The sequence below is a fragment of the Mastigoproctus giganteus genome, chromosome 8 (assembly GCF_048544385.1).
Source record: "Mastigoproctus giganteus isolate SK-2022 chromosome 8, ASM4854438v1, whole genome shotgun sequence".
In the NCBI taxonomy this organism is placed as follows: Eukaryota; Metazoa; Arthropoda; class Arachnida; order Uropygi; family Thelyphonidae; genus Mastigoproctus; species Mastigoproctus giganteus.
The window spans coordinates 51,308,063-51,334,175 of record NC_143582.1 but is presented as its reverse complement, the minus strand read 5'-3'; the positions used below and the strand labels follow the sequence as shown (position 1 = coordinate 51,334,175).

Sequence of the window (26,113 nt, the reverse complement as noted above, 5' to 3'; positions counted from 1 at the left end):
TGTGCTTTCACTGTGATTCTCAAAAGGTGAATTCTAGTTCTCTTTTACGTTCTTCTCCTTAATAAATCTTTTTATTTAATAGCAGCTCTTTTTTTCAAAACTACTGATCGAGAGCAAGAAAGGAAAGTAACCTTTCTTTTTTTCATATTTAATAGACTAACTCCTACTAACTTTGCTTGGTCACACCAGGCATTGCTCCTGTCTCCCCGTGGCGGGGCCGGTAACCTTGGCAGAAAAGTCCATCTGCCAGGGGCTAAGAGGAGCCAACATGGAAAAAAATATGTTTCCATCCATGGAGTCAACAAGCTGTCGGCCAGATACCGGACATGAACATGATTCATCACAAGTAAAGAGGTTGAAAATCAATCCCTCGGTGACAGACTCACCAGTATTTTTAATAATGCACTCACTATCAGAACAGCCTCTCAGTAAGCTATCCCCTTTTCTAATCCAGAAACATCTGGAAAGTATTGCAGGGTCTCCCAAGACAGTTAAGAGACTGCAATCAGGGGACTTACTTGTTGAAACTCTAAACCACAGGCATTCTGAAAAACTACTAAAAATTACAAATTTTGCTGGTATTCCAATTAACGTAACCCCACATGCAACCCTAAATACATCAAAGGGTGTAATATCTAGTTGGGACCTGATGAATGTGACGGAGGAAGAAATTAAGGAAGAGCTTCATGAACAAAATGTAATCGCTGTAAAAAGAATTATGGTGAAAAGAGACAATATACTCATACCTACCAGAAATATCATTCTCACATTTAACAGTCCAAATCTGCCCTCATCAGTAAAAGCAGGATATCTTCTTTGCCGCACTCGTCCTTTCATACCCAATCCATTGAGATGTTACAAATGCCAAAAGTATGGCCGCTCTCAAACGACATGCAGAACCAACCCAGTTTGTCCCAACTGTGGATCCTCCGATCACATTCAAAGTGATTGTTCGGTGAAAGAAATTATCTGTCCCAACTGCAAAGGCAACCATCCGGCCTATTCTAAGACATGTGAGAGATGGAAAACAGAGAAAAAAATTGTGCAATATAAAGTTGAAAATAAAGTTAGTTCTCAGGAAGCAAGAAAATTAATTGCACCCAATGCACATAACCGCACCTATGCCAGTATCGCAAAAAAATATCAGACAATAGCCACGCAAACTGAAGTTACCATTCCACATAACATATCAATCTCCGGCTGGGCTCGAGCTGTCCTCTCTCAGCACGAATCCAATACCCTGAAGCACTCAGACCAAGCAAGTAATACCCCTCTTAAGATTCCAGTAAAATCTCCTCCTCCACCAGTGATTGCTACTATTTCAAATAATCCTAGTTCATCTTCAAAAAAGATTATTCAGGACACATCAATGCATCCAAAGTATTCATCCAAACAGGAAGATCCGATTCTGGAAATATTTGTAGAAGAAGAAGATATGGACACAGGTAGCCCTACATTTCCAAAAAGAGACAAACCAAAGCTAGAACGCCATAAGACAGCCACGTCAGGTACAGCTTCTTCTTCTAAATTCAAATAATGCCTAACATCTTGCAATGGAATTGCAGAGGTTTTCATGGCAACATTGACGACATTCATTACTTAATTATCCACTACTCTCCACTTGGTTTCTGCCTGCAAGAAACCTATTTAACTCCGCAAATTTCCATTTCCATAAAAAACTACTCAATCTATCGACTAGATCGGAATACATCCAATTCTGCTTGTGGTGGTGTAGCTATTTTAATTAACACAAGGATTCCAGCTAGGCAAATCACTCTCCAAACCCAAATCGAAGCTGTCGCTGTGCGTCTGATTACTCAGACTGCTTTAACTCTAGTCTCAGTTTATCTCCCACCAAATCATACTTACTCTTATAATGATCTTAAGGAACTTTTATTACAGCTACCCACCCCTATCTGCCTGCTAGGGGATTTCAATGGCCACCACCCTTTATGGGGATCGTCTAAATTAGACAGACGCGCCCGACTGATCGAAACTTTACTGGAAAAACAAAACCTCGCTCTTCTTAACAGTGGTTCGCACACCCATATACAGTTACCTAATGGACAGACTTCTGCCATTGACCTATCGATTTGCTCCCCGATACTGTTTTCAGTCATGCAATGGTCCGCTCTGGATAATCCCATGAGCAGCGATCATTTTCCAATTGTTTGTAATCTGATGAATACACAACCACCATTAGATGAACCCTGCAGAAAATGGAAATTCTCTAAAGCTAATTGGGACAAATTTCAGTCAGCAATCACACTGGACAAAAAAATTATACAACTGCATCCCATAGATGAAGTTACTGATTATATCACTTCCTGCCTTTTATTTTCAGCTAAAATCTCAATTCCAATATCAAATTCCAAGTCTCGATGCCATTTCAACTGTTGGTGGAATGAGAAATGCACAAAAGCGAAGAAAGAACAAAATAAAGCATGGAATTTATTTCGTCGAACTCCAACTACAGCCCCTCGACGTGGGCACCTGTACGTGGTGAGGGGACCTCCCAGTGACGCTGCTGGGCTTCCAGACTAGCATCACTGGGATCCAACGCCCACAGCCTAGGTTCCGGGCTTACATCAATGGAATCCGGCGTGTTTGCCGTGCGCTGCGACCCGTGGAAACTCGGAAAGGGGGATCCTGGTGGTTGAGGGGCCCAGCTTCAATACACCACTTTGGCCCCTGCTTCGACAAGACGGGTGGTCCTGGAAGGCCCGGCTAGGATCAATCGGCTAGTAGGCTCGCCTGCGAGGGTCAACCGTGTCAATGCCACGCCCCTACCCTCATGGTCCGAGGGACAGGATTCAGGCTGGCGGCGGTGCGGGTATAGTGTCTGGGTAGCCCTGGCGTCCCACTCCCGAGCGCATTTATTGCATGCCGGGTAGTGGGCGTCCCTTTGGGCTCCGTGGTGGGTGGGGAGCCCGGGCACTGAACAATTAAAAAAACTCCATGAATCCTGATAAACGTATTCCTTCAGGGGCCCCAACCCGGTCCCTATCTGAAAATAACGACGGAGAGGCAGATAGCATTATTGCTACAAAGAGGCAGCGAACCGAACTACCATCAGGGCCTGTCCCAAGGTTCTTAATAATGCATTCCACCAATGAAACACCGATTGGTAAAATGTCGCTCTTTTTTATACAAAAAGGGTTGGATGGGTTAGCAGGTACACCCAAGTCAGTTAAGAGGCTCCGTTCTGGGGACCTCTTGATTGAAACAAAAAATGACGGGCAGTCTGAACATCTACTCCGAGTAACATCAATCGGAGGTATACCCATAACAGTGACACCACACAGAACGCTAAATTCATCGAGAGGTGTCATTTCGGAGTGGGACCTTCTCGACGTCACCGAGGAGGAAATCTGCTCCGAATTACAACCACAGGGAGTTACTGCCGTCAAGAGAATCACTGCGCGAAGGGATGGGAAAATTGTTAAAACCAGGAGTGTTATCCTGACTTTTAACTCTCCCAAACCTCCTGATGAGATTAAAGCTGGATACATCAACTGTCCAGTACGTCCATACATTCCGAACCGTTTACGGTGTTTTAAATGTCAGAAGTATGGACATTCTCAAATGGCCTGCCGTGGAGTCCTTGCATGCGCCCGGTGCGGTGCAAAGGACCACGAAACAACAGCATGTTCAGCCACTAAACCCACCTGCATTAACTGTGAGGGAGAACATCCGGCCTATTCAAGGGCATGCCAGAGGTGGAAAGAAGAAAAAGAAATTCAACGGCTGAAGGCAGAGCTAAACATATCGTACCAGGAGGCAAGAAAAGCAGTGAAACCTCTTAACATCAAAAAACCTACCTACGCCCAGAAGGTAGCAGGGAGTTGTTCGATTGGGACTCAGACGGACATGTCTGTGCCTCCAAAAGAATCATTTACTCCCATTGCACGTTATCTTTTAAGCTCCCAAAAACCTGCACAAAAGGACCAATCAGCTGCCACTCCTATATCGATACCTCCTAATGCTCCACAAGTAACAAAAGCAAAAGAAAAGAATAAGAAAGGGGAAGTAACACCTAGTACCCAGGAAAACATGGATGTCGAGCAGAAGGAGGTACATGATGAGTCAGTTTTAGAACTCTTTGCTGGGGAAGAAATGGACACAGGACAGCGTCCATACTTCCCCAGGAAAGATAAATCCAAGACTGACAAAATTAAGCCCTCAGCACCTCGGAAGCCGCCTGATGGACCCACCAAGTCCAAATAATGGCTAAATTCCTACAGTGGAATTGTCGTGGATTCCGGCAAAATACTGACGACATCAAGGCACTCCTGCAAAAGCACAAACCAGTTTGCTTTTGCGTACAGGAGACTTATTTAAAGGCAAATGATGACCCCACCATGCATAACATTACCATCATTCATAAGGATAGAATTGTGGATGGGTCTGCCCACGGAGGAGTCGCAATCCTCGTCGGCAACCAGATCCCATTTCAGGCTCTGCAGCTTACAACTAGCATTGAAGCTGTAGCAATTCGCCTTACAGTGGGGTTCTTATTAACTGTCTGCTCTGTTTATTTGCCACCTGGGATTGACATCCCCCAGAAAGACCTTGATGATCTTATCATGCAATTGCCCTCCTCTTGTTTAATTCTTGGGGATTTCAATGGACATAACACTCTGTGGGGTAGTGCTGACATCAATGGAAGGGGACGAGTCATAGAGCATATGCTCACTGACAATGATCTCTCCCTCCTAAATGTGGGAACAAACACCTTCTTCCACATGCCTACCCGTACATTCTCTGCCATTGATCTTTCTATCTGCTCCCCTTCTCTCCTTCCTTCACTTACTTGGGAGGTAGAAGAAAATCCATATGGAAGCGATCACTTCCCCGTGATAACAACCCTAACTAATGGTAGACCCTGTCTGCCATTTAGTTTACCGCGGTGGAAGATCGATCAGGCTGACTGGAATGCCTTTCAATATCTGGCAAACTTTGACATCACTACAGTCAGTCAGGAGCCAATCAATGAAGCAGTCATGTATGTCACAGAAACGATTGTCCAAGCAGCTGCAATTGCAATCCCAAAATCATCCAGCCGGTTCCCACTATTTCCCAAACCTTGGTGGAATTCAGAATGCACGGCAGCAAAAAAAGCACAAAACAAAGCGTGGGGGATATTCCGCCGATATCCCACCACTGAAAATTTAATATCATTCAAACGTGCACGTGCAAAAGCACGTTATGTACGACGTCAGAGCCAAAGGAAATCTTGGATTCTTTTTACATCTTCCATAACTCAGGCTGCTAGCTCAAAAGTAGTCTGGGATAAGATCCGGAAAATGAAGGGAAAATATCCACCATGCCCTTCTGTGATCCTCGAGCATAATGGATGTCCAATTGTAGATCGAACTGCAGTAGCAAATACTCTAGGGGAAACATTTGCAAAAATATCTGCAATAACATCTTTTCCCGCAGAGTTTTTGGCCCTGAAAGAGAAAAATGAGAAAAACCCCCTGAACTTCTATTCAAAAGGGCTTGAATCATATAACAAGCCCTTTTCACAGGAGGAATTACATGCTGCACTCTTTCTCACACACGCAAGTGCTGTAGGGCCCGATGACATCCACTATGAAATGGTAAAACACCTCACACCACAATGTAAGGATCACCTTTTAATTCTGTTTAACAGAATTTTTCTTAATAAACAATTTCCGGATTCCTGGCGGAAGGCAATCATTCTTCCCTTCCCAAAACCAGGAAAGGATCCTATCAATCCAAGTAACTATCGTCCTATTGCTCTGACAAGCTGTTTGTGCAAAGTCCTGGAAAGAATGGTTAATGCACGCCTCGTTTGGTATTTAGAAACAAATGGTCTGCTTTCCAGGACCCAGTGCGGCTTCCGAAGAAATAGATCCACTCTGGATCATTTAATTCGATTGGAAACGTCCATTCGTGACGCTTTTATTAAATCCGAGCATTTGGTAGCAGTTTTCTTTGATATTGAAAAAGCGTACGACACAGCCTGGCGATTTGGAATTTTAAAAGACCTGTATAACTTTGGTCTTAGAGGTAACCTTCCTGTTTTTATTAAAAACTTTCTTTCGAATCGCCAATTTCAAGTCCGTTTAGGATCCACCCTCTCTCGAGTTTTCTCTCAGGAAGAGGGAGTCCCACAAGGATCCGTTCTAAGTGTCACGCTTTTCGCAATTAAAATAAACTCTATCACAGAACAACTTCCACCCACTGTAAACAATGCCCTCTATGTAGATGACTTTGCTATATTTTGTCACTCATGCAATATGAGGCTCATTGAAAGGCAACTGCAGAAAACCATTGACCATCTTACAGCTTGGTCTTTGGCTAATGGGTTCAGATTTTCATCACAGAAGACTGTTTGTGTACACTTTTGTCGCAAACGTAATCTTCATCCTGACCCAGAATTAAGGCTTGGGCAAAATAACATCCCAGTTGTAGCAGAATTCAAATTCCTTGGACTTATTTTCGACAAAAAGCTGACATTCTTACAACATATTCGTCAGCTGAGGACAAGATGTGTCAAAGGGCTTAACATCCTTCGTGCCCTTTCGTCAACCTCATGGGGCGCAGATCGTGCTACCCTTCTTCGTCTCTACCGGGCACTTGTCCGTTCCAAACTCGATTATGGGTCTCAGGTCTATGGTTCTGCTAGAGATAGTGCACTTCGGTGGTTAGATCCAATCCACCATCAAGCCATCCGGACAGCCACCGGAGCATTTCGCACATCCCCTGTCCAAAGCCTTTACGTCGAAGCAAATGAACCATCTTTGTCTCTTCGACGTAAGCAGTTGTCCTTACAGTATGCATTCAAATTAAAATCCCTGCCCGATCATCCCACGTGGCCATCCGTTTTTGAGCCGCGTTGGGAAAATCTCTACAACACCCGTCGGACTGCCAACAAACCTTTTGGTATTCGCATTCAAGGGCTGCTGAATGAGCTGAACTTGACGGTAGACAATGTTGCCCAGTCACCAAGGCAATTCTTTCCACCCTGGCATGCTAATTTTCCAACTTGCGACTTCTCCCTTAAGATCTGGGAGAAGGCTACTACACCGCCATCTGTCTACCAGCAACTCTTTGCAGTACATCGACAGCGGTATTCTGACTTTCTGCCAATCTATACAGATGGCTCAAAGTTAGAATGTCACGTGGGATCTGCTGTTGTGTTCCCTCACAAAACAATATCCTATAAGATCCCACAAGAAACTAGCATTTATACTGCAGAGTTGCATGCAATACAAACAGCCCTAGATCACATTAAAAATTGCGACTACCAGAGGTATATGATTTACTGCGATTCATCAAGCGTGTTACAGGCTCTGGTATCGGTGGGTTTTAACCCTCATCCGATCCTGTCCAGGATCCAGCAGATTCTTTTTTCTCTCAAGAAATTAGAATTCGTTATTCGCTTTTGCTGGATCCCAAGCCACATTGGGATCCGGGGAAATGAATCGGCTGATGCTGCTGCCAAAACAGCCATTTCCCTGGATAATCATTGCCTGTCAGTCCCCTATACAGACTACAGGCAAATAATACGTTCTAAACTGCTTTCCCAATGGCAAGATTCTTGGCACGGACAGACCACAAATAAATTACATCAAATCAAGCCCGTAATTTCGCAATGGCAGTCCAGTCTACGCAGGGTCCGAAGAGAGGAAGTTGTTCTTGCTCGGCTCCGCATAGGTCATAGTCATCTAACCCATTCCTACTTGCTGAGGGCGGATGACCCACCTATGTGTGAGATGTGTAATGCTATTTTAACCGTTCGTCATATTTTAATAGAGTGTCCTGTTTTTATAGAAGCCCGACGCTTGTATTTTACCGCTTTTAATAATTTGACTGAGCCATTTACACTCAGTCAGATTATAGGTGACAGACACAATATGTCTGACATTTTTAATTTTTTACAATTTATTAATTTTTATACAAAGCTCTAAGTTTTATGCTTTTACTATTATACCTTTTTAACACAAATGTTTGACGTGGTAGCCTTGGCTACCAAAATATTTAATAGCATTTTAAAATTTGACTTGGCGCATTATGGCCTTAGCTGCCAATGCGCCATAAAAAACCAAACCAAACCAAACCAAATCCAACTACAGTTAATCTTATTAAATACAAGAAACTAAAGGCTAAAGCTCATCGCATTCAAAGACAAGCCAAGAAAGACTCTTGGACTCGGTTTGCATCAACTATCAATAGAAACACGAACCCACGATTAATATGGAAGAAAATTAGGCAGCTTTCTGGGAAGTTTCCAACTGTTCCTTCCCCAATTCTCTCCTGCAATGGCCTAGACATCTCTGCTCCTCTGGATATAGCAAATGCATTAGGCAAAACATTTGCTCACGTCTCAGCTGCTTCCACCTACACGCCGGAATTTCAGAAAACCAAGACCACCACAGAACAGAGACACATCAACTTTCGAACTTCACTGCTACTTCCATATAACCAGCCGCTCCAATACAGTGAACTTATGCAAGCCATCAGAACAACACGCAACAGTGCTGCTGGGCCAGATGTGATATATTATGTTATGTTACAGCACCTTGATGAGAAAAACTTACAAATGCTACTAGCCTTCTTTAACCGAATCTTCCTGGGAAATGTTTATCCCACTTCTTGGCACCATGCTACAGTTCAGGCCCTTTTGAAACCTGGAAAAGACCCCTGCAATCCTAATAGTTACAGGCCAATATCTCTATCCAGTTGCCTCGGTAAAATTCTTGAAAAAATGATCCACAGTCGACTCACTCGGATCATTGAAAGCGAACATCTACTAAGTAATAGTCAGCATGGCTTTCACCAAAACAGGTCCTCCTTTGATCTGATGATCAAGGCTGAATCCGAAATTCGCAATGCCTTTGTTAAAAACGAACACCTAGTTATGGTCTCCATAGATATAGAGAAGGCATTCGATACAACCTGGCATTATGGAATTCTCCGTGACCTGCATAATCATGGTCTCCGTGGCAACCTGCCTATATTTATTAGGAACTTCCTCAAGAGCAGATCTTTCCAGGTGCGATATCAAAATTCCCTTTCTACTACATTCTTGCAAGAAGGAGTACCACAAGGGTCAGTTTTGAGTGCAACCCTGTTTGCCCTCAGAATTGATTCTATCACAAAAGAACTTCCAAATACTGTAGAGGCGTACCTTTACGCTGACGATCTCTCTCTTTATTGCCATTCACAGAATATGAGATCTATTGAAAGGCAATTGCAGATGTCTCTCAATAAAGTACAAAAGTGGGCTGAGCTCAATGGATATCGTCTTTCCCAACAGAAAACAGTTGCGATCCACTTTTGCAATCAACACAAACTGCATACGGATCCTGAACTTTGGATATCAAATATCACCATTCCGATTGCCAGCAATATCAGATTCTTGGGACTAATCCTGGACAGCTGAACTTCTTTGAGCATGTTAAATTATTACGTACTGCCTGTCTCAAAAAGATTAACATGCTAAGAGCTTTATCTGCCCATTCTTGGGGAGCAGACCGTACAACTTTGCTGCTCTTATATAGAACCTTGATCAGATCCCGTTTAGACTATGGTGCTCCAGTTTATGATTCTGCCCGAAGGAGTGTACTACGCTGGCTGGATCCTATTCAACATAATGCACTGCAGATTGCAATTGGTGCTTATAGGACATCTCCAACTCATAGTCTATACATTGAAGCTCATGAGCCCCCTCTGCATCTCCGCAGAAAAATGCTGTTACTTAAATACGCAGCCAAAATACAGACTTGCTCTTTGCATCCTATTCAGCCATACCTTTTTAATCAACCACTAGTTAATCTCTATAGAAATAAACCAAGTAAAATCCGACCAGCTGGCCTACGGCTCCTTGAAATATCACAGAACTGGAATGTTCCTCTCCACAATAGGCAACAGATAAAGTATTACTCTCATCCTCTGTGGACCCCCTTTCCCCAACTGACTTGTGATACTTATTTTCTACAATGGGGAAAGAATCGCCTACCGACCCTGAATGTGCAACAACTCCATGCTAGCCATCTTCAAAGCTGTGCTGACTTCTTGCCAGTATATACGGATGGTTCCAAATCTCCTTCAACTGTTGGAGCAGCAGCAGTGTTTCCCTCGGCTATCATATCAGCTTCTCTTCCACCTGAGTATAGTAACTTTTCAGCAGAACTGTATGCAATACAATTAGCTCTAGAAAATTTGACGCTACACCCATCTGCAAAATATATAGTTTACACTGACTCTCTCAGCCCAATTAGAGCAATGCAGAATCCCTCTCAAATGAATCACCATATTTTAATGAAAATCAAGAGTTTGCTATTGCAAATTGAACACCGTCAACAACTAGTGAAGTTTTGCTGGATTCCGGCACATTCAGGCATAAAAGGAAATGAACTAGCTGATATATCTGCTAAAAATCCATCAACCAGACTTAACCTCTGCCTTCATTCCAGCATCTGATTATAATATCATAATTCAAATGGCATACCATGCACAGTGGACAGAGCTATGGCATAAAGAAACAAATAACAAACTTTTTCAATTGAAACAGGACCCAAAATTATGGCACTCATGCACTCAGACAGTTCGGCGAGAAGAAGTGGTACTCGCACGGATAAGAATAGGGCACACCCATCTGACTCACCTCCATTTACTCACCGGCAATGATCCTCCTCAGTGTTCACACTGCTCTGAACATCTAACAGTCAAACATATTTTGATTGACTGTCCACACTATCAACCACATCGTACTTCAACACTTCAAAATCTGGCTAATCTTCAAGAACCGCTGGCACTACATCATATCATAGGAGAGGAGGCCAATATTAAGGAACTTTTCTGCTTTCTGAAACAAATTAGAGTGTATAATCTTTTATGAATAGCTCTCAGAACTGAAATGAATTTGAATTGTTACGTTCTTTATTATTTTCTGATATAACTACGAATAGGCGCACTATAGCCATAGCAGCTAATGCGCCAATAAACAACCATACCACACACACGCTATAGAAGCTTAGCATCCTCTTGAACAGTGCAGAGTATAACGTGGTTGCAATAAATGGCATTTTCATGTATTTATTGCAGCAACAATAATTATTATATACAGTAAACCCCTTAAAATATGTCACCCTTGGGGAAAGAGGTACAGTCAGTCCTCATATAACACACATTTACACTACACGAATTCGATCATACATGATTTATAAACAGGGGAACAATGTCGCATATAACACAAACCGAATTTATTTATGCACGATTCAGTTTTGTGTTTACAAGAAATGGCAGTCGAACGTGATGGAATCACAACAGCTGAATGCAACACTTACTGTGTTGTTTACTCAGTTGCTATATGTGCGCTGATTTGTTTGTGTGTATAAAACATGCCTCCTCATTTTTGTTCTTTTTATACTGTAATTAGCATTAGTATTAGTTGAGGCGTATGATGCAAGAAAGCAAGCTTATACAGCATCAACCAAAAAATAAAAAATAAATAAATAAATTATGTACTAGGTACATAATGAGTTTCTGCCACTCTACTCTGAGATTGATAATGTCACTGATAATGTCACAGTGGCAGCCATTAAAAACATCTTTACTGCAGGAACTCATTATGAAACTGGTACAGTAAAATAAATAAAAAAAGTATTGCTGCATTATTTTTATTGAAAAAATAATTTCTGTACAATGAATGGAATGTATCATTTTACTAGTGTAGAATGAAATAATTCGTATAAAATATATTATAACACTAAATTATTGGTCTGTGGTAACTGAAATAAGATGTATAATTTTGACACTCAAATGATTTTAATTCTTGAGTGAATACTCCTTTGATTGTCATTCTATTCCATTACGTGTAATATTTACTAAAGTATTTGACTTAATATCTAAATTGAAGACATCTTTCATAAATTTGCAAAACTTCTTTCCAGCCTCAGAATTTAATTCTAGATTGAAATCACTAGCGAGAATTATAGGTATATGATCCATTGGCCTCATCCAATAATTCTGCACCTTCAATGGAATACTGCATCAAATTCTTGTTTATGAATTTTTGAATTATATCTAATAACATCCCTGGAGTGATGTATATGGCAATGATGAAAATAGATTCACAAATGTCCAATTTCATCTGATACCGCTGTCGCATTGCTGCTATTATGTTGTGCAAAGACCTGGTTTGCTGATGACAATTGAACCTTCACGTTAATATATCGCAACACCACCATTACAAACATCCGACCTTTTAAATTGAGTCACATATTGGAATGGTTTAAGTAATATATGTTCATCATTATCCAACCCCGTTTCACTTAATATCAATATTTTGGATTGCTGTAAGATTCTGTCCATTTCAGTATCTTGAACATGGGCCTGTAAACTTTGCACATTCATTGACGGTATAGAAATACCACTTTGTATGAAATCTTGCAGTTCATCCTGTAGAGACGGTAGCTTATTATTTTTAAAGCGATAGAGTTCAGCACGAAGTTATATATTACTAGTAGCTTTGCCGTGGTGGAATGTGAAATCCTCATAGGGATTTGTAATATATCAACCTTGCAATGAGGTCACTCGAGATAACGCCACATATACAAGTTGCTGTTGATGATCTTTCTCATAATTATATACAACTTTGTCGAAGGTCCCTCCTTGAGATTTATGTTTAGTCAAAGCACAAGCACCTACTAAAGGAAATGTGTACATCTACATGTTATTTTCCTATTGTTCTTGAATGGAATCATAGTTGATTGTTTTATAATAGGTATGGATTGACTAGGTAAATGTTTATCTTTCACATATTTTTTATAGCGAGATTGAAGGTTATGTCCTATTTTTGACTCAGGAAATTTCATCCATACTCGTTTAATTGTTTCATCTTCGTCAAATTTGAAATATAGTAAAGTACCGATTGCACCATTTACCAATCCATCGACCACATCTATATTTGTAGTAATCATGCACAGTTTTCCTTTCAGTAATGGTAGAATGTATGGAAGTCCTGCAGTACAACCCATGCACATCGGGTTTCGTGAAGATTTCTAGGTAATGTAACGCTTTTTTCCAAATAATGCCGATAAAAATGTTTTTAATGTCAAAAACCTTCGCATTTCACCCATTCGGTCACTCCAAATGTTTGCACAATTACTCCCAAGTCTTTTTCATTCTCCATCTCCCTGAGTGTAGTACCACACAGTTGGCACATTTCTCTTGGGTTACTGCTACCAATATGGAGCACTTTGCATTTGTCAATGTTAAACTTCAGTTGCCACTTCTCAGCCCATCTGCCTAACTTTTCTAGATCCTGTTGCAGTAGCATACTGTCTTTACTGTCATTAACAACTCTGCCAACCTTTGTATCATCTGCAAACTTGGACATTACGTTTGATATACCTTCATCGATATCATTGATAAACACACAAAACAACAATGGGCCCAGCACCGAACCTTGAGAGGACTCTTCTAATAACATTATTCCACGTAGAGTAGTGTCCATTTATTACCACTCTCTGCCTAGGCGCCTCCGTAGCCAGGTGGGAAGGAGCAGCAGTGCGTAGCACACGCTTCTTGATTAGACCGGGGTTCGAGCCCTTCACCACCAAATACGGAGGATGCGGAAAGGTCAGGGAATGACCACCGCATATCCCGGAGCAATATGGCCTTGGTTGCTAATGCTCCTAAAAACCAAATAACAACAACCCACTCAGCCATCCCTTTATCCATGGCAGTAACTTGCCCTTAATGCCATACCACTCTAATATGTACAGCAGTGTTCCATGTGCAACAGTATCAAAAGCTTTCCTGAAATCTAACTACATAGTGTGCATAGTGTTAGGGTCGGGCGCCACTTGTGGTTTCCCACATCTGCGCCATATGTACACTGTGAAGAAATACAGAACACTGTAAATGCCAGAAAAAGTGTAGTGTGTTGAGTGTGTAGTTTTGTGTTGGGTTCTGTTGTGTGTCCTGGCATTTGGCCGCAGGGCCCCTGGTGGAACCCAACGTTGCCCGCACACACCACTAGGAGGTAGCCAGGCTGCCCATTATTCTCTGGCAGGTCTCCGTCAGGGTCACCTGAGCTTCCTGAACGGAGACCAATTAAAAAAAAAATAATAATAATAATAAATAATAATAATAAAAAAAAAATTAAATAAAAAAATAAAATAATAATAATAAACAAAAAAAAAAATAAAATAAAAAAAATAAATAAAAAAATAAAATAAAAAATAAAAATAAAAAAATAATAATAACAAATAAATAAATAAATAAAAAAAAACCGATGATAATAAAAATAATAATAAAATAAATAAAAAATAAATAAATAAATAAAATAAAAAAAATAAATAAAATAAAAAAATAAAAAATAAGTAAATAAATAATAAAAATAAATAAAAAATAAGGTAGAGTGCGGCAGTACAGGGTGTACGGAAGAAGATGGGGGATGAAAGTAAGAGTAAGGGGATGTAGGTAAGGGCATCCCGTAAATTGACAGTGGAGCATATGCCCCACCAGGAGAAAAGTGGGAGGGGATAACTCCAGAAGGGTAGAAAAACCACTCAGCGAGAGTGCTGAGTGTGACTTATATTTTGCAGTGGAGTGGTCAAGACCACTGGAGCCTACAAAACCATATGAAAAGTTAGCAGGTAATCCTACTTTGGATGTTCCAGGGTTAGCAAGTCGATGCTGGTAAAACAGTCAAGTACAGATTTTTTACTTCAAGTTTGAGTAAGTCCTTTACAGGTTTCTACTACAGTAAGAGCCTTGTATTCGCAGGGGATATGTTTCAAGACTTACCGTGGGTGGCTGAAACCGTGGATAAAATCGAACACCTGCTGACGCCATATATAACATTTTCTTGTACATATATATGTATAATAAAGTTTAATTGAGAAATTAAACACACAGTAAGACATTGCCAACATTAAATACTGTAAAAATATAAAGTACAGCAGACTCTCGATTTACCGGGATTGGATTAACCGGGACACTTCAAGGCTCCAAATTAAAAAAAAAAAAAAAAAAATCAACCAGAAATCATAAAATTCAAGTAATAACTAAAATAGGTATAAACAGATATTTTCAAGTCATAAATAAGCCACAAGAACCGGTGTTATAAGTTGCCATTGGGAGATTAGTGTACCTATTATTTTGCAACCCCCTGCTGTCTTCACACCTGCTCAAAACAAAAAAAAAAAAAAAAAAAAAAAGAGATCAAATGTTTAGTTTGATTTAGTGCGTCGTGTTGATTGTTGTGTCCTGTCTCATTCCAAAAGAACAAATTTTGTTTCATTATGTCAGGGATGTTGGAATTTTTTTTTTTCTTTCTTATAAATTATTCAAAAGGTTGAAAACAGTGCATCTGTTAAATCTCTAAAGAACCATTATAATGTTGGTGACCAAACCATAAGCAACATTGAAAAAAATAAAGGGAAGCATCATATTGGACATGCGAGTAGGACTTGTTAAGTTTTTTCGTTTTTTTTTCTGTGGTTAACCGCTAGTAACTGAATCAGCAGATATGGGGGTACAATTGTATATGATATCAAAATTATATTTTGCATCCAGTTCCTTTGTGACCGCATCGCAGTATCCAATCAAATTGGTCAGACAAGACTTCCCCTTAACAAACCCATGCTGTGTCTGAACTATTACTGCTGGCTTGTCTAGGTGATCTCGTATCACCTCTTTAACCAGTGACTCCATTATTTTCCCCGGAACAGAAGTTAAACTAACAGATCTATAATTATTTTTGTCACCCTTTGAACCCCTTTTGTGAATTGGGGATACATTTGCACATCTCATCCATGGGGAACTCCACTGTCTTTAACGGATGCTCTCATGTGGATAAGGATAAGGGTTAAGGATAAGGATAAGGGTTTGCTTACTTCTCTTGCTGCCTCCTTCATTACAACTGGATAGATTCCATTTGCCCCAGGTGCCTTTTTTATGTTTAACTTCAACAATTTTTCCTCCACTTTGCTCTCAGTTATTACAAAATCACTTATCTCCCTGTTAGAGTGTGATAAACCTCTGGCATTCCCCTCCTTGAATAACTCCTCATGTGTGAATGTAGGTGCAAAATACTCATTCAGTTTATCAGCTACTTGAGCAGGATCATCAATTGTCGAACCATCTATATTAAATGGACGAATCTGATTCATCCTCTTCCTTCTAGAGTTTACATAAGTAAAGAACTCTTTGCTGTTTTTCTTTGCGTCTTTTTCCAAAGATTTCTCATAATCTGCCTTCATCTGCCTAACCTCTTTTGTGACTTGATTACAGACTAGCTTATATCTGCTATAGACTTCTGAGGCACTTTTGTAGCCAGGTGGGTAGGAATAGCAGTGCGTAGCACACGCTTCTTGATTAGACCGGGGTTCGAGCCCGTGAACCACCAAATACAGAGGATCTGGAAAGGTCTGGGAATGACCACCGCATATCCCTGGAGCAATATGGCCTTAGTTGCTAATGCTCCTAAAAAAACCAAAACCATAGACTTCTGTGTCGCTGATAATTTATATGCATCCCATGCCTTTTTCTTGTCTGCCACGAGCCTCATTAATTCATCCGACATCCATTTAGGCCTGAACCTTGAACTTAATTGGTATAAAAAGCCTAATAGCCTCCAAGATTAAGTCCCTGAAGGCTTCTCACTTAGAATTTGCCGTTGGTAACATCAGTTGATCCCATTGTATAGAATTTAAAAACTGTCTGAGACCACTGTAGTCACCTTTACGAAAACAAAAAAACCCTTACCTTTACCCTTAATGGTAGTTACATCTTTAAATAAATCCCACATCAATACACTGTGATCACTGTCACCTAGTGGTTCCTTTATCTGCAAATTCTTAATGCATGATTAATCACTGCTAATAATCAGATCAAGAGTATTACTCCCTATGGTTGTCTCTAGAACATGTTGCTGTAGAATACAATCCTCCAATAAATCCACAAAAGTCTTGCTAGCATGTGAGTGACCAACCCACAAGTTCCAGTCAATATCTGGAAAGTTAAAATCCTTCATTACATTCTGATTTACTGGCCCATTCTATTTCTCAGCACAACTGTTCGTTGTACTCATCAGAGTCATTAGGCCTATAACATACTCCTACTCTCATTTTCCCTTACCTAGCGTTTATGTCACATCAACAGACTGAGCATTGCACTGTGTCCACCCATGTCAACTGGATCCACTTCTTTAGATTTTATGTTTCTTAACTAATAGCATAACCCCTCCTCCCTTCCTATTCTGTCTGGCCTTTCTGTACACATTGTACTCCCAAAATTCCAATTCTGCACTGCTTATATCTGTGTGACACCATGTCTCTTATATCCCAACAATATCTGCCTTTGATGTCTTGATCAGCACTTCAGATTCATCAATTTTATTTACTATACAGGAACTCTCCCCAACTTATGTAAAGGTTGCGCTGCATGTAAAACTATGTAAGTCTGAATTTCCCCCATGCTCGTGCAGCACTCGCAACTGTGCTCACTGGATTGATTGAATCAAAAAAGAAATGTTCGACGAACATGTAAATAGAATTATTTATTGTATTTATTAAATTTTTTATTTCATGCGCAGGAAAAATTACAAAAGCGTGCAATTAAAAAAAAATTTCAAAATTATAAAATTACTAAAAAAAAGAGGAGAGGGGCATAACCTCAGTAAGTTTTACCTTTCAAGCATTATTGCCAGAATTGGCATCGTCAGCTGATAAGTATACCGCTGCGGAGGTTGGGGGCTGTGGAGAATTAGAAGGGGTTAGCTGCTCAGTCTTATGAAAGAACATATTAATGGATTACTTGATGGTGGCTTTTTTTCTTTTCATCATAGATTTCTTTGTAGCAAGCAAGCATATCATTCACCCCTCTGTTAACTTTTAAGAATCGTTCACTGGCAAGATACATCTTCTCAAACCTCGTCATTGCTGATGCAATTTCGTGAAATGCCATTGCCATCTCTCTAGTGATGAAGCATCTCGGCTTCTCATTTGGTTCACCTTGAGCTTCATCAGCATTTTCTTTCACTATCGTTGCCTACAAGTCAATAAGTTCTTTGTTAGATAATTCCTTCTCTTCTTCCTCTATTAACTCTTCCACGTCATTGGCATCAACCTCCAACTAAAGTAGCTCTACAACTTTTACAATCTTATCTGTAACCACTTCATATGATTCGTCTTTTTCAAATCCTTTGAATCCTTTTACGTGCCGTGGGCATATTTTCTTCCATGCACCAGTTAAACTTTTAGTAATTTCCACCCAGGCATTATTAATGTTTAAGATGGTGTGGTAAATATTGTAAGATTTCCAAATGTCTCTTAATGTAAAATGTTTCTCATCATCTACTGCAGACAATGCCTGAACAAATGTTGTGCGTAAATAGTATGCTTTTAAATTCGAAATAGCACCCTGATCGATAGGTTGGATGAGTGAAGTCATGTTTGGCGATAGAAATATGACTCTCACATTCGAATTGAAATCATCTAGATGTGTAGGATGTCCAGGAGCATTATGTAATAAAGCAAATCTTGAAAGGAACGTTGTCTTTACAATATTTTTAAACATCGGGAATGAAGCAGTATTTAAACCAATCCTCAAAGAGAGATATTGTTATCCATGCTCCTTGGTTCAATCGGAAATGCATGGGTAGGGTGGCTTTATTGATGCTCTTAAATGCACAAGGATTTCCAGAATGGTACACAAGCAGTGGTTTTAATCTGTAATCTCCCACTGCATTAGCCCCAAGCAAGAGTGTGGCCCTACCTTTTGATGCCTTGAAACCTGGCATTCTATTTTCCTCTTTGGCAATGTATATTTGATCCGGCAGTTTTTTTCCAATACAGAGCAGTCTCATCAATGTTACAAATTTTCTGCATTGAATAGCCAGCCGCCTTCATCAACAATTTTTCCAACACATCACAAAATATCTTTGTAGCTGAAGAATCAGCACTGGCAACTTCACTGCATACATTAATGTTGTGGAAACCAGCGCGATGCTTGAACCTATTAAACTATCCGTTGCTTGCCACGAACTTGGGTTGGGGTTCCCTGTACTTATCTTTATAAATACTTGTTGCTTTTGCTTGAATGGTCATTAGACTCAAGGGCACTCGCTTCTGAATCTGATTTTCCCTCTATATTATTAACAGCTGTTCCATCTTCGATATAGTACCTCAATGCCGTTTTGTGATCACTGTTGATCTTAAGTGCATTGATCCTTTGACATGTTTTTTTATATGCGCACTGTCCTTTAAAATAGCATTCACTGTTGAAGCAGCGAGACCTAATTCCCTTGCAATATATGACAAACTTTGTCCTGCTTTGTACTTCTTAATCATTTTCATCTTCATTTCTAAATCAGTTTTGTTTTGTTTACTGGCACTACCACCACTTGCACCTTTTGTTGGTTGCTTTCCCTTCACCATTGTAATAAGTAAATAGGAACGAAAAGGGATTCTGAAAATTTATGTTTTTTATATGATTGAAGATTTCAGTTAAGGGGGAACACATTTCACCATAATAGCGAAAAAACCCACACAATTGCAGTTATCAGAATTATCACAAAAGCAATAAGATCGAGTTTACTACCCATTTATAATTAGATGCACTAACAAAAAAGCCCAATAAATCAGCAGAAAGTGCGATTTTTTTTTTTTTTTTTTTTTTTTGGTCGTGACCTCCAGAAACGTACTTTAGAAGAATATCACAAAGTCATTCAAAATTGATTCTTATAATGGAACATATGATAATGATGAAAGGGTAGTGCAATTTCCATTATAAAAAGGTTGGCAGGGTTGTTAAGGACACTAATGACAGTACGCTGCTGCAACAGGATCTAGAAATATTGAGTAGATGGGCTGAGAGGTGGCAAATGAAGTTTAACATTGACAAATGTAAAGTACTGCATATGGGAAGCAGTAACCCTAGAGTGACGTATCAACTCTGTGGTACTACACTGACAGTGGTAGAGAACGAAAAGGATCTGGGGGTAATTGTGCAGGCAGATATGAAGTTTTCTGAGCAGTGTAGACGGTCTCAAGAGTAGCTCATAGTGTCTTGTGAATGATATACAGCAATTTTTCTAGCAAGGATAAGGAGATGATTATCCCCTTGTATAAGGCAATGGTCAGGCCACACCTTGAGTACTATATACAGGTCTGGAGGCCTCATTTTAAGAAGGATGTAGAGCTATTGGAACAAGTACAGAGAAGGGAAACAAGATTAGTGAATGGAACAAAGGGTTGCTCTAACAAAGAAAGGCTTAAGTTTTGAAATTACAGTGTCTGGAGGCTAGGCACCTGCGAGGTGATCTGATTGAGGTGTATAAAGCCTTCAATGGTTAGAGCATGCTCAATGCCGATTGGATTCTTCCTCTTGTTCAGAAAAACCTGAGAGGGCATAAATTCAGATTGGGGAAAGCCAGATGTAGGATAAATGTGCGGAAATTTGCCTTTAGCCAGTGGGTAGTTGGTTGGTGGAGCAGACTTCCATCCCTTGTTGTGGACGTTGATAGCCTAAATAAATTTAAGGCTCAGCTGGACAGGTATTTCGAACAAACGGAGGGGTGAAATGGAAGTGCTTTTTTTTTTTTTTTTTTTTTTTTTGGCTGATGCTGCATAAGCTTGCTTTCTTGCATCATATGCCTCTACTAATGCTTAATCTAATGATATATGGAAGTGAGGGATAGTCCCTAACACAGTGCCAGAAACAAAGGTTATGTGCAGTGGAGATGGATGGCTCAAGAAGGAGGTATCGTATACCTAGGATCCAGCAAGTGTGAAATGAAATCATTAGAGAACAGATGCACTAGCTAGAATCTGTGGTACAAAGAGTGGGAGGGAAAATGGTACGGTCGTGTCAGAAGAATTCCAGATACGAGATAGCCAGAAAAAGTATTTTATTAATCTCCTCCAGGTAGAAGAAAACATGGGAAAGCTTGAGTAGCTCAGAAAAGAAGAATAGCACACGCTATGAGAGAAAGGAATTAAGATGATGATCTGTGGATGGATAGGCAAACTTGGCACCTGGAAATAAAAGGCCACCGCTGACAAGTGGAGAACTTGTAAAAGTAAGTTTTTTATATATATATATATATGTGTGTGTGTTTTTGTATAAATAATTTTCACGAAACTACTTGCTTATCTTGCATCTGTCTACATAAAACTGCAGCCATTATCAATCCACTGCAGGATGGAAGCCTCCTCAACAATTCATGCTGAGGGACATGGACCATAATCTACCACGCTGGTTCAGGTTCAGTGCGGGTTGGCAGATTGACCGCATTTAGCAGTCAGGGGCTTGAACCCCGGTCTACTCAAAGAGCATGTGCTACTGCACTCCTGCTCCTGACCACTCGGCTATGGATAGATAGAGCTTATTTATGTAAATGTTGTGTATTATAATTAAATCATTGAATTTTAGTTTAAAAGAATTTTAGTTGTAGGAAAGTAAACAGTATATGATTGAAGAGTATGTCATGTTAAATTATGTTAAAGTTAGAGGGCAGGAGTGTCTATTTCTATCCTAATTACCTTCCTAATTTTGCCTGCCATTAGCTAAACAGCCAGACAATGACTTTTAACTATAATACACAACATTATAATTTTTCACTGCATAAGGGCCACCATTATTCAAATCCATCGCATTTTGGTTTGATCGATGTATTGGCTCGATAATGCTTGGATTTGTCTAATGTTCGAAATGCAGCTATTCCCTGGCCATTATTGGCCTTGTGGTCCTCCATCAAGATGAAGCATAATAGTCAGTCTATATTATTTTTTATTTTCAGTTGGTCATGTGTTGTGGTTTTGGTTTTCGCTTCCGTATAATGATATTTCATGCAGTTCAGGCCTGCTGCTTTTGTCTGGGTGCCACCAAATTTCATTGAATTGGCACATTCCAAAATTCTGTTAATTGGTATTGTATATTTTGCCTTTTTCAATACTCTTTTCTTCATCCTCCCCTTTTATTTTATTATGCATGGTTTTAATTTAATATTTGCTCTACTCATTTGCCATGCTACTGGCAGTTGATTCATTTATTTATTTATATTTTATTATAAGAAGCATGTAGTGGATGTTTACAGCTAAACAAAGGCTATGAGTCATAGTCCCTTAGGCATAGTCAATCGCATTCATCAAGACAATAGAACCAAACTCCAACACCTCTTCCCATATGCCCTGGATTCCCAGATTCCATAACACTGTTCCAAAGCCACTTAGTAATGTCTGTAGCTGCTGTATGCTGCTATTATTATTGTTTTTAGTTTTTTACCACGTGAGGATGCACAGTCTTCCAAGGTGCTTGGATTTTAATGTAATTGTTAATTTGTTAAACTAATTAAATTATATACACATGATGCAGTGTTCTGTGATTTTTCAGCAAATCATTATTCTGCATTAGTTGTCATGTTCTCCGGTTCCTACTTTTCAGATAAATAGAAATAACAAAGTACAGTACTGAGAGACTTTGCTTAATGTTACCTTACTTAAAATTTATTTTTAAAAACATTAAAAGATCCAAATGATAATGCTAAGTAGTGAGAAATTTATTTCATCACCCTCTTAGTTAACATTTGCATTTTTACCCATTTTATGATGAGAAACCAACCAGTAGTTTATGTTAAGTATACTTGTATGACAGACAAAATTTGAGAGCAGGACTGTATTGTTATCAACAGGGATGTTTATAGCAGATTGACTTCCTACCTCCTTGTGTCAGTAACACATCAGACTCTGTGAGACCAAATCATTAAATATGTTAAAATGGGAATAACTGACATTTATGCATCTAAAGCATGAATGGAAATAATGATCTAGGTGACAAAGCAGTCAAACAGTCTTAAGCAGGCATTGTCAGTCAGGAATTTGTCCTTTGGCCCAAAAAAAAAAAAAAGTTTCCTGTTGACAGACAGATGAGATCATGGTTCTTGAAGTGGCCAAAATGGCATGCTACATAGCTACCAAAGATGTAGACAGGGCCATGCAAAAATATCTGGAGGCTCAGGGACAAAGCTCTGATCAGGAGCCCCTTTCAGTATGTCTGATAATTTTTGTTGTTATTATTATTGCTGTTATTATTATTATTATTGGTAGCTCCCAAAAATCTATTTTGAAATTTTACATACACCCCTGATGAGGATAAAAAATTTAAAATACTTGACAAAAAAGTAAAGACGAGGATTTTGTTTGAATTGTTGTTAGAATATGACTTGCGAAAGAGGGAAGAGTTGTACAAACTAAGTACGGAATACTGATTGTACAAAATAGAAAGAAAGAAAAAATTGGAAAGATCTGCATGTGGTCTAATAAAGACTGCAATAAGAGATATGAATATTTCAAGGGATACTTTTTTATATCAAAAAATAATATTCCATTACATCTTTATCTAATTGTTTGTTTTGTAGAAAAGAAGAAAATTAATTGGTACAGAGAGAGAGTCAGGCCACGATATCAAAACCTTTTGCAATTTATAGGATAAGATGTAATGCCTTTATGAGTGGCATTAATATTAGGCTTGGAGGAGAAGGTTGTACGGTGAAAATTCATGAACCTCATCTTTTAATAAATATCTTGGAAGTGTGCTTGCTTTGGAAAGTATATGGATTTTCAGTTTAATTGAATGTGAATCAAAAAATTAATACGTTCAAGTAGTGGCAACACAAGATCAAGATACTATGTTTTGATATCGTTAATCATGTAGTAATGTGTATAGAAACAGAAAGGTAGGTGATTTAATGAATTTTTTCACCATAGTATTGTAAATAAGATACAATATAAGATCAGGAATTGTAAGCACAATTTATTATAGAGCATTTCAAAATGTAAAGCTGCCTGTTAGTTTCTTTGTTAGTTTGAATAAGCACAGTTCTGGAAATTATAAGCACAATATTGGAAATTATCTTCATATATACTTTTCAACGGTATGTGTAAGTTTACATGGGAATAATTTACCATAAAATATCAGTAAATTTCTGTAATCCATCAACTGTATTAGAGTACTACGAGGGATGATCATTTAATTTGCGGGCTGGTGCAAGATCTTATCTTGACATTTTATATCTAAACCTTCTGTGGATTTCTCCTTCTCGAAATACCCTCCCTTGAACTTCACACACTTTCGCCACCATCATACCCATGCATTAAATACTTCTTGCAAGCTATTTTTCGAAAGACTACAAAGTGCTTCCATTGTGTTGGATGCTTCCTTTCAGAGCTTTCTTCAGACTGGAAACAGGAAGAAATCACACAAAGCTATCGGTGAATAAGGAGGGAATGTGGCAGAATCTCAGAACCTATGGCAGTTATCACTGGCTGCACAATATTAGCCATATGGGACCTGGCACTGTCTTGATGGAGAAACCATTTCACACTGGAAAGTTTGGTCACACCAGAATATGGCCACCCTACCAAGACACTATTACCATATGCTTCATTTATCTCTTTAACTGTTTCCAATGCATTTAAGCTCCATTTGACACAATAACGAATCACATATCACTGTTTAATCTGTATGTCCAACTTGAGACTTGCTTCAAAACAATCATCAGTGACATGCAGCTAAAAAAACTCTCTCCATGCAACACTAGCTTGACAAGTACTGGCATGCAAACACACAGAGTCTGCTCTGTTCAGCGGTTATGGAAAGTTTACGGGGTAAACATAAAATGTTAAACCAGTCTGCAAATTAAATGATTACCCCTCATAAATTCTAAACCTTATACGTTTGGAATTGCCACTTAAAAAAAGAAATAATAAAATACTTCAACATCTCATTATCTAGTTTTTATTTTCTTACTCTTTTCATAATTTCAGGTACAGGAAATACAGTAATTAAAGCTGTGAAAATTTTAAAAGAGCATGGAGTTCGAGAGGAAAACATAATTTTGTTGAATTTGTTTTGTACCCCTCATGGTAAGTTGTTTTTAAATATACCAATAAATGCAACATTTCAAAAAAAAAAAAAAAAAAATTAAATAATTATGATTCTGTTTTGGTAAACTTATGTAGAGAAAGATTTGGATTACTGAAGGATTAGTAAGCTATTATTGTTGATTGCTTACTAAACAAAATTTTTGTGAAAGTAGATTGTGTTGTATAGAAAACACATCACTAACGAATGTGCTGGTGTCTTTAAAACATAAGTAGATAGTAGTTTTGACAGTTTAAAGATGGATACTAGTCAGGCGAAGGCAGATTACGAGAAATCTTTGGCAAGGGATGCAAAGAAAAACAGCAAAGAGTTCTTTACTTACGTAAACTCTAGAAGGAAGGGGATGAATCAGATTGGTCCACTTGATATCGATGGGTCAACTGTTGATGATCCTGCTCAGGTAGCTAACAAACTAAATGAATATTTTGCATCGACATTCACACATGAGGAGTTATTTAGCGAGGGGAAAGCCAGAGGTGTATTCAACTCTAGCAGTAATCTAGAGAATCTTGTAATAACTGAGAGTAAAGTGGAGGAGAAATTGTTGAAGATAAACACAAGAAAGGCACCTGGGGTGGATGGGATCTATCCAGTTATATTAAAGGAGGCAGCAGAGGAAGTAAGCAAACCCTTAGCCATAATTATGAGAGCTTCCTTGGACTCAGGGGAGGTACCCACAGACTGGAGATGTGCAAATGTGACCCCAATTCACAAAGGAGGATCAAAGGCTGACACAAGTAATTATAGACCTGTGAGTTTAACTTCTGTTCCAGGAAAATTAATGGAGGCACTAGTTAAAGAAGCACTGCAGGATCATTTAGACAAGACTTCAGTTATAGCTCAGACACAGCATGGTTTTGTTAAGGGGCAGTCTTGCCTGACCAATTTGATTGGATACTATGATGCAGTCACAAAAGAACTGGATGCAGGGAATAACTTTGATATTAGCATTAGCATTAGTAGAGGCATTTGATGCAAGAAAGCAAGCTTATGCAGCATCAGCCAAAAAAAAAAAAAAAAAAAACCCACTTCCACTTCACCCCTCTGTTCGTTCAAAATACCTGTCCAGCTGAGCCTTAAACTTATTTAGGCTATCAACCTCCACCACAAGGGATGGAAGTCTGTTCCACCAACCAACCAACCACCCGCTGGCTAAAGGCAAATTTCCGCACGTCTATCCTAC

At 39.3% G+C, this 26,113-nt stretch overlaps 1 protein-coding gene across 2 annotated transcripts in view; it reads left to right on the top strand.

Moving 5' to 3' along the window:
• Positions 1–26,113, top strand: part of kri (uracil phosphoribosyltransferase krishah) — a 156,187-nt gene that overhangs the window by 107,061 nt on the left and 23,013 nt on the right. The window contains exon 6 of one of the 2 annotated variants that reach the window (XM_090379363.1): positions 24,813–24,911. The exons of the other annotated variant lie outside the window; for it this stretch is intronic. Coding sequence (XP_090235489.1) covers positions 24,813–24,911 — 99 coding nt within the window. The remainder of the gene's footprint in view (positions 1–24,812; positions 24,912–26,113) is intronic. 2 annotated transcript variants of the gene reach the window in all.